The sequence below is a fragment of the Pholcus phalangioides genome, unplaced genomic scaffold (genome assembly GCF_987345545.1).
Source record: "Pholcus phalangioides strain wild (caught in Gottingen) unplaced genomic scaffold, Ppha-v1.0 ptg000036l_1, whole genome shotgun sequence".
NCBI lineage: Eukaryota > Metazoa > Arthropoda > Arachnida > Araneae > Pholcidae > Pholcus > Pholcus phalangioides.
In genome coordinates, this window is record NW_028301623.1 from 718,180 (window position 1) to 732,000 (window position 13,821).

At 39.7% G+C, this 13,821-nt stretch overlaps 1 protein-coding gene across 2 annotated transcripts in view; it reads left to right on the forward strand.

Moving 5' to 3' along the window:
- The first annotated feature begins 5,431 nt into the window (after positions 1 to 5,431).
- Positions 5,432 to 13,821, forward strand: part of LOC149065960 (death-associated protein kinase 1-like) — a 110,418-nt gene continuing 102,028 nt past the window's right edge. Inside the window, exon 1 of one of the 2 annotated variants that reach the window (XM_089253288.1) lies at positions 5,432 to 5,666. In XM_089253288.1, the coding sequence (XP_089109414.1) occupies positions 5,599 to 5,666 (68 nt within the window). In that variant the 5' untranslated portion in view covers positions 5,432 to 5,598. The remainder of the gene's footprint in view (positions 5,667 to 13,821) is intronic. The other variant, XM_089253289.1, reaches the window with a different exon arrangement.

Here is a 13,821-nt window from a genome sequence, read left to right on the forward strand (position 1 = left end):
AAAACGTATTATCCAAGGGGGGTTCGGGAGGGGAAGTCACATTGCTCTGGGGGTGCGGGAAGAAAAAAAGGTTGGGAACCACTGGTCTAGAGTATTTGTTTTTTTACTCTATTCCCCTGATAAACTTGATCATTCGTGGTGTGGGGCCATCCTGTGTTATCCGAAGTTATAAATTTAAAGAGTAATTTCACTCCTCTCCAAAATTTTAAGGAGAATTTATAGTAAAAAGAGAAGTATTTTTATTATTATTATAATTGAGAAATAACTCTACTAAAAAAATTACCCAAAATTTGAAAGAGTATTTTCACTCCTCAACGAAATTCGGAGATTTAAAATTGAATTTTGATGCGTGAATCACCGCCAAAGATGCTTAGGAGCCATTCAAGTATTACGTAAGCAGATTTTCAGCCATTTTTGACCACCTCCCCCCCTTGTCAGCAAAACACTGAACCCCCCCCCCCCGCCCCCTGCCCCCGTCAGCATAATTTCGTCAGCAGCTTAGAATATTTCATATCTTCAAAAAGGGGTGGTTGATGACGTAAGCAACCTTCAAACCCCCCTCCCCCTTGTCATCAAAAGTCATCAAATCCGAAAACCCTCCCCCTCGATGCTGACGTAATACTTGAATGACCCCTTAGGACCAACCTTGCTGTCGAGAAAAATTTTTAATCATTGACTAGTCAAGATCAGACACATCCTGCAATAATTCCATCCAATCGCATGGATGGATAAGAAAGGAATTTACTCCGAATTACTCAAATGACTGTTTTTAAGCAACTAACATATCTGGAATTTAGAGCAAACGTGATGAAGAAGACGAGAGCTCAATACTCGGCACTAGCAATACAATACTCGGTAACAATATAACTAACTCATATACAATACTCAATACTCGGCTACTTCACCAACTAGCAACGGCAATCTATACCATTCTACTTTATTATTTAATGTGTAAACCATTAATCAATTAACTTGAAACAAAAGATAAAAATATTGTGTTTTGTCTATACATAAAATCACGTGAAAACAGAGCCGCAACTAGGGGGGAACAGGCGGATCTCGTGCCCCGAGCGCTAGACCCGAGGGGCACAAATTTCATTCTGAAACCTCCCTTTCAACATTACAAGGGGGGCGTCAAAATGCGCGCTTGCCCCGGCTGACCAAGCTTCTAGTTGCGGCTTTGCGTGAAAAGTTCACTACAGTAGTGTCAGACGGTGCTGGTCAGACTCACGCACAATCGAACTGTAGAGGGAACACAAAAAAGTTTAAGGGGCGTTGGGGGGTACAATGAATTTCTTATAAAGAAATTTTTTTTTGAGTTATCAGCTTTTATGCAACATTGAGAATTAACAGGAATTGATTATAATTACACATAAATGTATTTTCTTTCGATATTTTTATTTTTTTAAACATTTTTTTGCATCAAAAATAAATTTTCGATCATCTTGGGAGAGGGGGGAGGGGACACGTGCCGCCTATGCCTCCCCCATCCCGCATCCGCCTCTGTTCTCTAATATGCGTTAGGAGGGTGGCAGAGCTGAGAGAAAGAGATGAAATTTTGCTTATGATCAAAAATGGCCAAAAATCTGCTGACGTAATATTTGAATGACCCCCCCCCCCCCCCCTAGCGATAACTGACAATTTCCCGTATTTCGGATCTCATACTTTTCGGTTGAAAATATGGTCAGTCTAGTCATCACGAAAATTGTGGATAAAAATGGCATGAATTTTTAATATCATAATTTTTCCTTTGTGACTTAACATATTTCTTTTGGGAAAAATATGGGAATTAGGAATCCTAAATGCAATCGTCAATTGTCACCAAAAAGAGTGCCAAAAGCAAGCGAATCTGCCAATTACGACTGAAATTACTGAAAAATTGCCCAATTGCAGAAATTAGGCGCTACTGCAAAATCGAAGTGGAATGAAATGTAATTTGAGGAAAAATAACGGTAAGCATGACAAAATTTTCAGATGGATATTTTTAATCATAATTTCGTAATACTGTATAATTAATATACTTGGAAAATTACACAGGGCAACACATAATTTGGTGCCAGGGTATTTTTTACTGATTTTATTGCTGAAGACAAGTATATGACATTAGTTTTTACCCACCAGCTCTTGTTTGTGAGATACGGCAACACATCAAATTAGGCTTACGGTATAGACGTTAAATAATAATAATAAAAAAATTCCTTAAGAACTTTTGTAAAGTATTTTAAGAGGGTTGGTGCACGCAAATTTTCCAAAAAACATATTTTACAATTTTTAAATTTTTAAATACTATGAAATTTTTTCTGCGTCTAACTGTGTTCAAGTTTTTGTTCTACATGTATTAAAAATTTTTTTAAAGTATTTTAATACAAACTGCAGGCAGGCATTGCACATGCTAATGTTTTTCACTAAAATTCTTTTTTTCTCAAAACCAAGTTTTTTGTTAGATAAGGAAAATTTTTTCAAACATCACTCATTCAAATGTCTTGAAACTTTGTGTTCTCTCAAAATTATGGTGTTACATACTTTAACACGAGCATTTTTGTATTATAATTATTTTAAAAAATTTTATGGCACAAAATATGGGTAAATTTTGGTAAAAAGTTGAATTTTGAAAAAGTTGCATGTTGTTAAAGTTAAAATTCAAGAAAAAAATAAACAATTAAAATCCTAAAAGCTCGTGTTAAAGTACAGTATGTAACACCATAGTATTGAGAGACACGAAGTTCCAAGACATTTGAATGAGCGGTGTTAGAAAAAATGTTCCTTATCTAACAAATAACTTAGTTTTGAGAAAAATGCATTTTAGTAAAAAACATTAGCATGTGTAATGCCTGCCAGCAGTTTGCATTAAAATACTTTAAAAACATTTTTAACACAGGTAGAACAAAAACTTGAACACAGTTAGACGCAGAAAATTTCATATAGTATTTAAAAATTGGAAAATGTGTTTTTTTTTGGAAACACTAGGTACATAGGAACACCTTCTGTTTTAGAAGGTGTTGTCTCAGCACTGTCAAGGCGGAGACTGCTGACGTCATACTCCCTCCCAGGCCCGTAACCAGAAATTTCGTTCGGAGGGAGACCAAAGCGATAGAACAATAGATTTGGCCATCTTTTTTCCCTTTTTTCGGTCATTTTCTCATGTTTCTGGGGGAGCCAAAGCTCCAAACCTCCTCCTCCTCGCTACGGCCTTGCTCCCACCAGTAAAATAAGCTCGATGGGCTGGCTGACTACTGCTACTACTACTAAACCAGACATGCACATCGTCCATATTCCTCTGCGGAACCTCTGCCGAAATTGGTACATGCTGGAATGTGCGTGTACGTGCAGTGAAACCTGATGTGAAGTTTGTTTCTGTGTAATGCTTGTTATGTGTAGTGCTGCCATCTACCACACATTTTTCAAACTATGACTGAAGTGGTAGAAGGCGGAGATCAAAAGCCAGAAGATGTACGTTTTTGAGTACAATATGAGTGGTTTTTTGTTCTTAAAAACTTTATATTTGATTATCTATTTTTGTACTGGAATCCATATTCTCAATAGTGCAGTTACATGAAGATGGTGTCTTATAGCAACACCATCACATGCCTGAAAAGTGCAAGTTTAATTAAAAACTGATCTGAAACAAAGTACAAAATACAATAAAATAAAACCCTTTTTAATGGACGTCCCTCTTTTGCAGCCATATAATAAGTTTCCCATTTATAATAAAAGTATGCTATATTCAAGCCTCTGATTAACGATTACTCCTCTTTTATGAACAAGTTTTTTTTTGTCCCGTCATTGTCCACAAAAGAGAAGTTTTATTGTATGCATAGGAACGCATACATAAATATGTATATTCATTCATAGAGTTTATACCTGTACCTCCAAATAACCCCCGAATGGCATTTTTGTAAGATCCTTGTCTACCACCTACTACCGTGAAGGTTGTTGTCACGGTACCAGGTTCAAACCCGAGGAAAGATTTAGATAAGATGTTTTCCCTAACGTCTTGAAGCGACCACTGATAGATAGTGCCTTCATTTCCAACCCATCTCATTAATGGAAGTAAATTGCGATATGGACAGAGTTGGAGTTTGGTGAAGTAGCCTGGGGACCCTGCTCCAGGATATGGGAGGGGGGGGGGCATGGTATCTATTTTTATTTATTTTATTTATTTTTCAGTTTAAGATATGTCATAAGATTACAATATATAACATATTATTAGTCGACAAGAGGCCGTGGCCTGTATAGTCGACCGTAGACAATTTTCTGTGAGCAAACTGTAAATAAAAGAACAGTGCTAAATGTGTTAAAGAAAATACATTTAGCACTTTCAGTACTCAGAAAATACATTTAGCATCAATCAATATAAATAATAATTATAAATATATATACATTCTTATTTATATACATTTACAAATACATTAATTGCATACATTTACAAATACATTAATTGCATACATTTACAAATACATTAATTGCATACATTTACAAATACATTAATTATATTCAAATACAATTCTCATATATCATATTCTCATTCATCAATACATTCAAATAAATTTCTTATCTGATGGTGAGGAGTTAGTATTATGGCACACGCCGACATACAAGTAATAAGAATTTCGCTATTGTATATCAAAATATACATCAATATCGTCCATTAATAAGATTAATTTGAAAATGGCTTTTTTAAATTTTGTGTTGGTAGGTAAATTTTGTATTTCTAAAGGTAATGCATTGTAAAATTTAGAAGCCAAGTAGTAAAAATGTTTCCGGAAAATTTCTTTTCGACAGTGTGGTATAGTGAAAATTTCAGTTGGTCGTCGCAAAGGTACATTATTATTTGCTATACATAATGGTTTATTCCGGTATAAAGTGAGAAGAATTCGGTATATAACATTATATCTCAAAGGTAATAAGTTTAAGGTTCTGTATATTGGAGTATGTGGAGGACTAATACTATTCATGGTTCTAAAACATCTATATTGAATTGACACTATTGATTACAAATTTTTTTTATAGTCTCCACCCCAGATTATTATACCATAGTTTATATATAGCAGAATAAAACAAAGCATAATATAAATCATTCAAGAAGTTGGTTGTAACTAATCTATGTCTGACCCTCTCAGTTTCTTAATGTTTCCAGTTCAGTTTCAAGTCATTCACACTCATATTCGAGCTATGAAAATGTGGAAATAATTTCCCCCTTTTACTTCAATAAAGAATCAAAACTCAAACTGAGAGTTGAAAAACTGTATCGGGGGGAAATACGATGATGTCCCGTAAATTACGATACCTATGGTCACGTCTTTCCCATTCATTGACATCACAGCGTCAACAAAACCGACAAATCACAAGCGGTGATGCGGATCCGCCTGCGAAACCGGTAGAATGTTTTCGCGCATGCTCGTTGTTGAAAATCACGTCTCCGGTCAACATCGAGTTGAAGCGAGGGATTTGAATCGATGTTGTCTGTCGGCTGCTGGAGTAACGACAACTCGTTCGTCCGGTATGTGCATGTGAGTGAGGAGCGACTTGTTTGTTGTTGTTGTTGTTCGTGTGTGGACGCGTCTCCCCTCTTTATTTAAATGTCTTCTAAAACGTGGGATGTTGTTCGCTAATACCAATAAGAATTCTTTTTACGAGGACTATGACGTTTTCGAAGATCTAGGAAGGTGAGATCATTTAATGAATTTGTCGTCATGAATTTCATGTTTATATTCATTACAAAAAGAATGAGAGAAATCTCATCAATATTCTTCAAAAAAGCTGCCCCCAGGTTGCAAGATACAGGTTGTAAAATTTATTTTTATTTTTTGAAATTGTGCGGATGATTACGCGTTACGGTTGTTCACAAACTGACAGTTACCGTTACTTCTATCATCGGGCCCATGGGAAGCCTTACTTAGCTTCATCCCATGGGCCTGAGATGGATGTAAATTTCTTTTTCAGTGCCGTCTTAACGCATGGACCCACCCGGGCATGGCCCGAGGACCCTCAAGAGGAGAGGGGCCTCACAAAAATGAGAGAAGTGATTGAAATTTTCGAGAATTTTCCAGGTAGGGTCTTAAAAACATCACTTGGCTCGGGGGCCCATGATGCTCTTGAGACGGCCCTTCATTTGAGCCTCCAATAAATTTTGTGAGGGGACTGAGCCCTGGACCGTCTTAAGAGTATAATGGGCCCCCGGGCCAAGTGGTTTTTTGAGGCCCTACCAGGTAAATTCTAGAAAATTTCAACCAAATCTCATTTTTGTGAGGGCCCCCGGGCCGATGCGTTAAGACGGCACTGGCTGAGCCCCAACTTCAAGTTAATTTTTGAAAAAACAATGCAATGCACCTTCCTCTACCTTGCGTGCGTGCTTGAGTCCCGTATATACGGGACGACCAGCAATTTTCAGCCCTCTCCAATGTTTTCTTCACGTCGGCGCCTCTGGCCACCAGCATTGCTCAACATCCTGGAAGAGGGCACCTAGGTTGGGACCTTTGATGGGTCCCCACACTTTTCACGTGCTCCTTTATGGTGAATTTATAGGGTGAAAAAAACAAAAAAAAAATGATGAGAATCGTCCCGGGCCCCAATGTTGGAGCCCTGTTAGCCCCCCACGCTTGTGAGAGCCGTGGCCACCAAATTCGTCAGATCAGAGATTCACAAATTTTTATGCTCGTATAACTTAGAAATGACATTGCAATGTTATAAACATCTCGGGTGGTCTCGACGGCAGTCGTGGACGAATGAATGAATAAGAATAAATGATAGTATTATAACCCCAGGTTTATAGAATATATACAAGGTTTATAGATTATAACCTCTTTGGGCGGATCTAAAGCTCGCTGTTGGGAGGGGTGATTTTACAAATTGCTTAAACAAGAAGAAAAAAGTTTCAGCATGGCATATGTACCGCATTTCCTCCCGTATTTTTCGTGCCAATCGTGTTCGCTATCCCGACTTTTTTGAAAAACGTCCCGGTTTTACCCGTTTTTTTAGCGAAGTTTTCTTGAATTTGTTGTTGCGATATTATCATATATTCCGAGAATTTCACGAATTATCGCATTTCGCTTGCCCCCCCCCCCCATATATCCGCGCCTGCTCGACAACATCATGAGCCCATGGCCTGGTGCAGGCCCCATAGGTTGAAACGTCGCATTTGGCGGGCCATCCAGATCAGATTTCTCACGGGCCCCATCAACAGCGAATTTATAGTATGAAAAAACAAGAAAATGACGAGAATCGTCCCGCCCCCCCCCCCAGGGCTGGAGCCCTGTCAGCCCCACCGTTTGAGGGGGCATTCATGAGCCTCAGGCAAAGTTATATCCCATGGCCCCTACCTAACGCATGGCTCCCACAAGGGTAGGGCTGACAGGGCTCCGGCCCCGGGGTCCGGAACGATTCTCATCATGTTATATGAATTAACTACAGAGAGGCCCGTAAAAAATCTAGCCTGGGCCCGCCAAAAGTTCCAGCGTAGAGGCCGTGTTCCAGTATGTGAGGGCCATGACCTAGCACGAAGTGTACCCATCTACCAATTTTCATAGTCAAAAATCATGGTATATTTCTTTCAAACCGAGCATAACTCCGGGCTATCGCCATGGGCAATTTACTACCGAATGAGTTGTGCCGAAAGTGTGCGTGCATCTAGTGGCCTGAATTACTGTTGTGTCTGATTTGTCAGTGATGCCATCTATACTTCAGGAGTGAAGTGTAACCATTGAAATATTTGTACCGTTGTAGGCCTGTTGCTCTCTGCGGCGAGACATTTTAACGAGGAGATCGGCTCGCATTCGTGCGGTTCCCTTCGAAGTTGAGAACCACAGAAAACTGATTTTAGCTGGTGGGGTTCGAACCCGGATCTTCACTGCGAGTCAGGCACTATGACCACTCGACCACCACAGCGGTGAACATGCTACCAAATGAAATTGTCCCGAGCCTTCCAGTGCCTTCTTAACGCATAGAGCCCACCCGGGCACGGCCCGGAGGCGTCAACAGAAGAGGGGCCTCAGAAAAATGAGAAGTTGAATTTTTCGAGAATTCGCCAGGCAGAGCCTCCGAAAAATCACTTGGCCCGGGGACCCATGACGATATTAAGACGGCCCTTCCGCCCTTATACACTTGAAGCCTCTCTGGTTGCACCCATGAAGTAAGAGTGTCTCTACTCGAGACGCGCTGAACGAAACGCTGAATCAACGCGGTACACGGGTCGGGAATCACAACCCCAGGGCCTCAACCAGGTGTAAGTGGGTCTGGTAATAGAACTTGAAAAAAAATTTAATGAAAATTTAGGAATTACGAAAGAAATTATTTCACAAATCGGTAACAATTCAGAACTAATGTAAAAGAAATAATTTCAGAATGGAAAATTAGAACACAATCATTGATCAAATCAATTTGAAGTAAATTTCAGAATTAATCGACGGAGTAGTTTTATATAAAATATGGGGGAAAATAAATGAACAAATTCACAGAAGTGATAAAAATTCAGAATAAATTGAAGAAATGATGATCTCAGAATTAATGGAGGAAGTAATTTCTGAATATCTATGGAAATTCAGAATTTAATGAAATAAATAACTGGTAATATTTGATGCAAATTCAGAGTAAACAAAAGATTTAATTTCAGAATTAACGAAAGACAAAAGTAACGTCAGCATTAATGAAAGAAAGAAGTAATTTCAGAATTTATGAAAATTTCGGAATGAATGGAAGAAATGATGAAAGAAGTAGTTTTTTCAGAATAAATGATGAAAGAAGTAATTTTGGAACCAACGAAATAAATAATTTTAGAATCGATGAAAATTCAAAATTGATGAAGTAAATAAATGGTAATGATTGATATGGAAATTCAGAACTGATGAACGAATTTTATAGAATTGATATAACAATAATAAAATACATATATCTAGTCACAGCCCTGGGTTAGCACACCAGCCCCACCTCTCGGTGAATAAAAAAAAAAAATCCGCAATTGCCGATTCCCAACGGCAGCGTTCAACATTTTCTCGCTTTTTTTTAATACTCACCGAGAGGTGAGGTTGGTGTGCTAACCCAGGACCGTGACTAGATATATGTATTTTGTCAGCAAGGACAAGCACGTATTTTTGCTCTTCGTGTAATGTAGAAGTAGCCGTTAAAGGGTGAATCCGCCCCCCTCCCCCCAGTTGCGAAGCCTGCGGTAGCAATCTTTTTCTGTGGTCACGTTGTCGCCCTTTCTGTTGTACCTCCTCCGCTTCGAGAAAGTTTCTGATAAGGACAAATTTAGAATTAATGGGAGAAATAATTTTTGAATTAAGGAAAGAAAGAAATAATTCCAGAATTAATTTTGAATGCTGTGAGAAGCATTTAATTTCAGAATTAATGAAAGAAACGGTCTCAGAATACATCACTGTCTCCCAATTTTTTTGATTAGGCGTACCCGCCCCCCTTCCCCCTCCCTTAGTGAAATTCAATGCATCGCGGACAACCTGCAGCAAAGGTAAATTTGGAGCACTTCCCTCTTTCCCTCTCCTCCATAAAATCCAAAACGTATTATTTTGTGTAAGTTGCATATGATAAAAAATTGATGCAATATAAACTACAATTTTACAGCACTAAATGTGTCAAATTCATGCAATGGTAGGGAATTGAAAAAATGATGCAGCGGATCCTCTTAGAGCAGCGATTCTCAACCTTTTTTGACCCACGGAGCCCTTTCCGGTGTATAATTTCTATGGTGGAGCCCCGTAGGCCTATTTTTTATTTATTCATCAAATTTACTGACTTATTTTTATTATTCAAAAATATTAATAATTATTTTTTTTTAATTTACTGGTTTTTTTTTTACTTTCATCGAGCGGCCGCGGAGACCCCTGGGAGTTCACACGGAGCCCTACCACGGAGCACCGGTTGAGAACCGCTATTTCTACCGGTATAAAGAGTAATAGAGGGTACTCATGGACCCCAGGCTTTGGAACACTGGAATTGATGGAAGAAATTTAATGGTTTCGGAATTAATAAAGAATTTCAGAATCGATTGAAAATTCTAAATAAATAAATGAAAGAAATCATTTTTCGGAGTTAATCAAAGAAATGGTTTCAGATTTAATGAAGGTCATTTACAATTTAGAAGCCCTTGTTTGACTCGGGATTCCGGGGCCTAAACGTCCACTTTTGGTAGCATAATCATCTCATCACCATTGCTTTGAATCTTAATTTTATTAATGGCTCTATTTTTGCCGCAATGCCGTCAAAATTTCCAAATTAAATTCAGTAATGAAGAATTGCGCATCTCGTTCCAACATTGCAAGCTCCAAAAACAAATAATAATAATGATTCATTCAAGTCATAAAGAAATACATCTTTCTCTAAAATATCTTGAATAATAACCAATAAGTAAAAAAAAAAAAGCAAACTTCTGGGTAGAGGTCAAGCCTCCGGCCATTAGTCACACATTATTATTATTATTATTATACAGTATGTAATCATTCAGTCATAGCAGGAATTCCGGGCGAAAGCTTCTCAAGGAAAATAGAAGACATGGAAAGGAGAGGACACTTTAAAAAGAAATCTCTTCTTTGCTCAAATGGCGTAGAAAAAGGAAAAAAGTAGAAAAATATACCACGAGAAAGAAAATAAATTAACAAAAGAAGAAGAAGAAGAAGCCTTTGACCGCTCAACGACTCACGCCATGTCAGGTCAGGTGTGGCGTTCGGTTGCACTTTGGCCACCTCTTGAGCCCTTTTTTATTTTAGCTCAGCTTTTTTTTTCTCTTTCGTTTTGTGATTTTCAATTCCATGTTAATTGCGGAAGAGTAAAGAAGATTTATTGGACGTATGCTTTACCTATTGTAGCTGTTAATCGCTGGTGCAAACACTAAAATTCGGCTGTTCTATACTTTCAGGAAGTTATTATTTCGTAGACAGGGTTGTTGCGCGGGCTGCAGCAAAGCCTCCGAGATAGTCCTGTCAACCTATAAGGCTTTCGCTGCTGCGAAGTCCTTGGGTGTTTCCATATCCAGAGGCGTATTTGCAGGGGGGCTATTGCATAGGGCTGCAAATTCTCAGAGGGGGCAGCAAATTTGAGGAATGAGTCATCGAGAAATAAGAGAAGAATGAGAGAAGGGTGGCAAAATTTGATATCGTAAGAGTGACTTATAGCAGTGGTTCTCAACCTTCAGAAGCCCGTGGTCCGGTTCATTTATTTTTTGTAATCGGAAGGCTCGTTCACACACACATAACACGACCAACAGAAAATGGATGGAGGAAAAGGAAACAGCTAATCACTCGCGGCCCGGTATGAATGATGTCAAGACCCGATAGTCCGATACCGAATTGAGAAACACTGACTTAGAGAGGTGTATGAGCACGTGAGTGACGAAAGAGTAACCAGAGAGTGAATGACCAAAAGAGTGACCTAGAGAGCGAGGGAGTAGGTCAATGAGTGACGTAGAGGGTATGTAACAATGGGAGTGACCAGGTCAGTGAATCATAAAAAGAGTGATTACGAAAGTGTGTAAGCATGTCAGTGACCAAAAAAAGAGGGATTTAGAGACAGAGGCGTATTTACAGGGGCGGGAGTCAATCCGTATTCGGCGCTGAAAATTTGAAAAACGAGTGGTCAAGAAAATTAGAGTAGAATGGGAGAAAGGGCGACAAAATTTGTGTAGCCCACAGGCGGCAAACTCAGCCTCTGTCCACATCTAATAAGCTTACCTGTGGGAAATGCCGTCTTAAGGCATGGGCCCGGGGGCCTCAAGCGAAGAGAGGCCTCACAAAAATGAGATCTGGTTGGAATTTTCGAGAAGTTGTTTGGTAGGGCCTCAGAAAAATCAATTGCCCCGGGGGCTCATGATGCTGTTCAGATTGCCTGTCAGCACCGGTTGCTTTTGCGTGGCTGTGTCTCTGATCAGTGTCGGCTTGGGAATTGTAAAGCGGAGTGCGAAAATGATATTGAGGCCCTCTGCAATCCATTCTTAAAAATGTACTCATAAATTTAAGCTATGGCTTTGTGTATTTTATTGCGGTTTTTTTTTTTCAACTTCGAGGCGCAAATGCGAGTCGGTGTTCTGCAACCCCACTGCGCCTTCTGTAGTTTCCCCTTTGTGGGGGGGGGGGGAGCAGGGTCTTAATAGCACCATTAGCCCTCGGGGGGAAATAGATTCTCTGGGCATGACTCCCTTTCGGACTTGAGGTGGCAGCGACCCCACAATTCAAATATTTTTACATTTCTTAGACATAATTTTTTTCCCCACGCGTCTCGTTAACATAAGGCTCCCTATCCACTTGAACTACCCTGTGGGCCTCCTATGCCCATGTGTTAAAACGGCCATGCATTCTGGAACTTCCCCGGAAATGTTCTTTGACGCACCCGAATTCATAGTCTTTTGGGGGGGGCGCATAAATTGATTTTCAGTGAATGTGTAAGCAAGAATGAGAGTTATAATCTCTAAGCTTAATTCCTATCATATCTCTCGGGCGTGTGGCATACATATAAAAAATGAAGAGGGCCGTAAAACTGTTCTTGCACTGGGTCGCTGAATGACGAAGTCCGGTACTGCCCGCAGTGACACGAGTCACAGTTCCAAAACGCTTAAGATTCCCGTGTTGCTATTCCACGTCACTGAATTAGTCCACGGACATTTACAGATCACTTTAGTAACCTGTGACGCATTAACAGATCACTTTAGTATAACCTGTGGCGCATTAATAGATCACTCGAGTGACGATTCGTGGCATATTAACAGATCACTCGAGTACTGTGCACTTCCAATGTTCTTAAGCTGCCTGCGGTGCAGTTTCACATCACTCAAGTTATTTACGGCCCAGTTCCAGATCATTCAAGAAGCTCACGACGTAGTTTCAGATCACTCAAGTGGCCTATGGCACATATTCACATAACGTCAGTGACCTGCGGCACACTCCCAGATCACTTGAATGAACGGTATATCCACAGATAACGTGAATGAACGGTATATCCACAGATAACGTGAATGAACGGTATATCCACAGATAACTTGAGTGACCCCTGGCATAGTTCCAGATCACTTAAGCGGCCGGTATGTTTGCAACGCACTCCCTTAAAGGCTGAGCACCCTCGCTGCAGAAATCTATAATTTTATCAAAATGTGTTTACGCTAATTCAATTTCATCATCGCCTTCCCTGAAGAACTGTCACCTGTGGCCAGGGCCGTCTTAAGAGCATCATGGGCCCCCGGGCCAAATGATTTTTCTGAGGGCCTACCAAGCAAATTTTCGAAAATCTTAACCAGATCCCATTTTTGTGAGGGCCCCCTTTTCTCTTAAGGCCCCCGGCTGGGCCCATGCCTTAAGACGGCACTGCCTGTGGTGGCCCCCCCCCTATATCCAAGAACGTAGAAATTTGAAACAGAAATCATTCAGGAATATTCGGAACGATTGCCTTTTCATTTATTCTTCTCCCATTTTCTTTGCCCTTCGGGCAGTATAACCGCTTTGTAAAAAGCCGATTATGAATTTGTATATATAACTCTCTTGAGGGATATGTCTGAAGGTTTTCTTACACAAGCTGTTTCTTTGAGCCTGATGGATGTTATAGTGTAGTTTTTTTGTACGGCTTCATTCGTTATGTGTAGCACGGGCGAGGTTTTTAGCACGCTTGGTTTGAGCTTGTGTTTTTTGGGGTTTTTTTCTTCTTCTTTATAGTAGTTATTCCCAAAGCCTTGGGAATTTCATCTTCTTTACTCGTTTTTTTTCGTAAAAAACCGCTTCAGATTTTCTCTTCGATGACATCTCGTGTGTACTCCGACGAAGAAGAAAAAAATGTTCGACATGTTTATGACTAAAAGTCATTCACCCGATTCTTATTTACTACGCGGGCTGT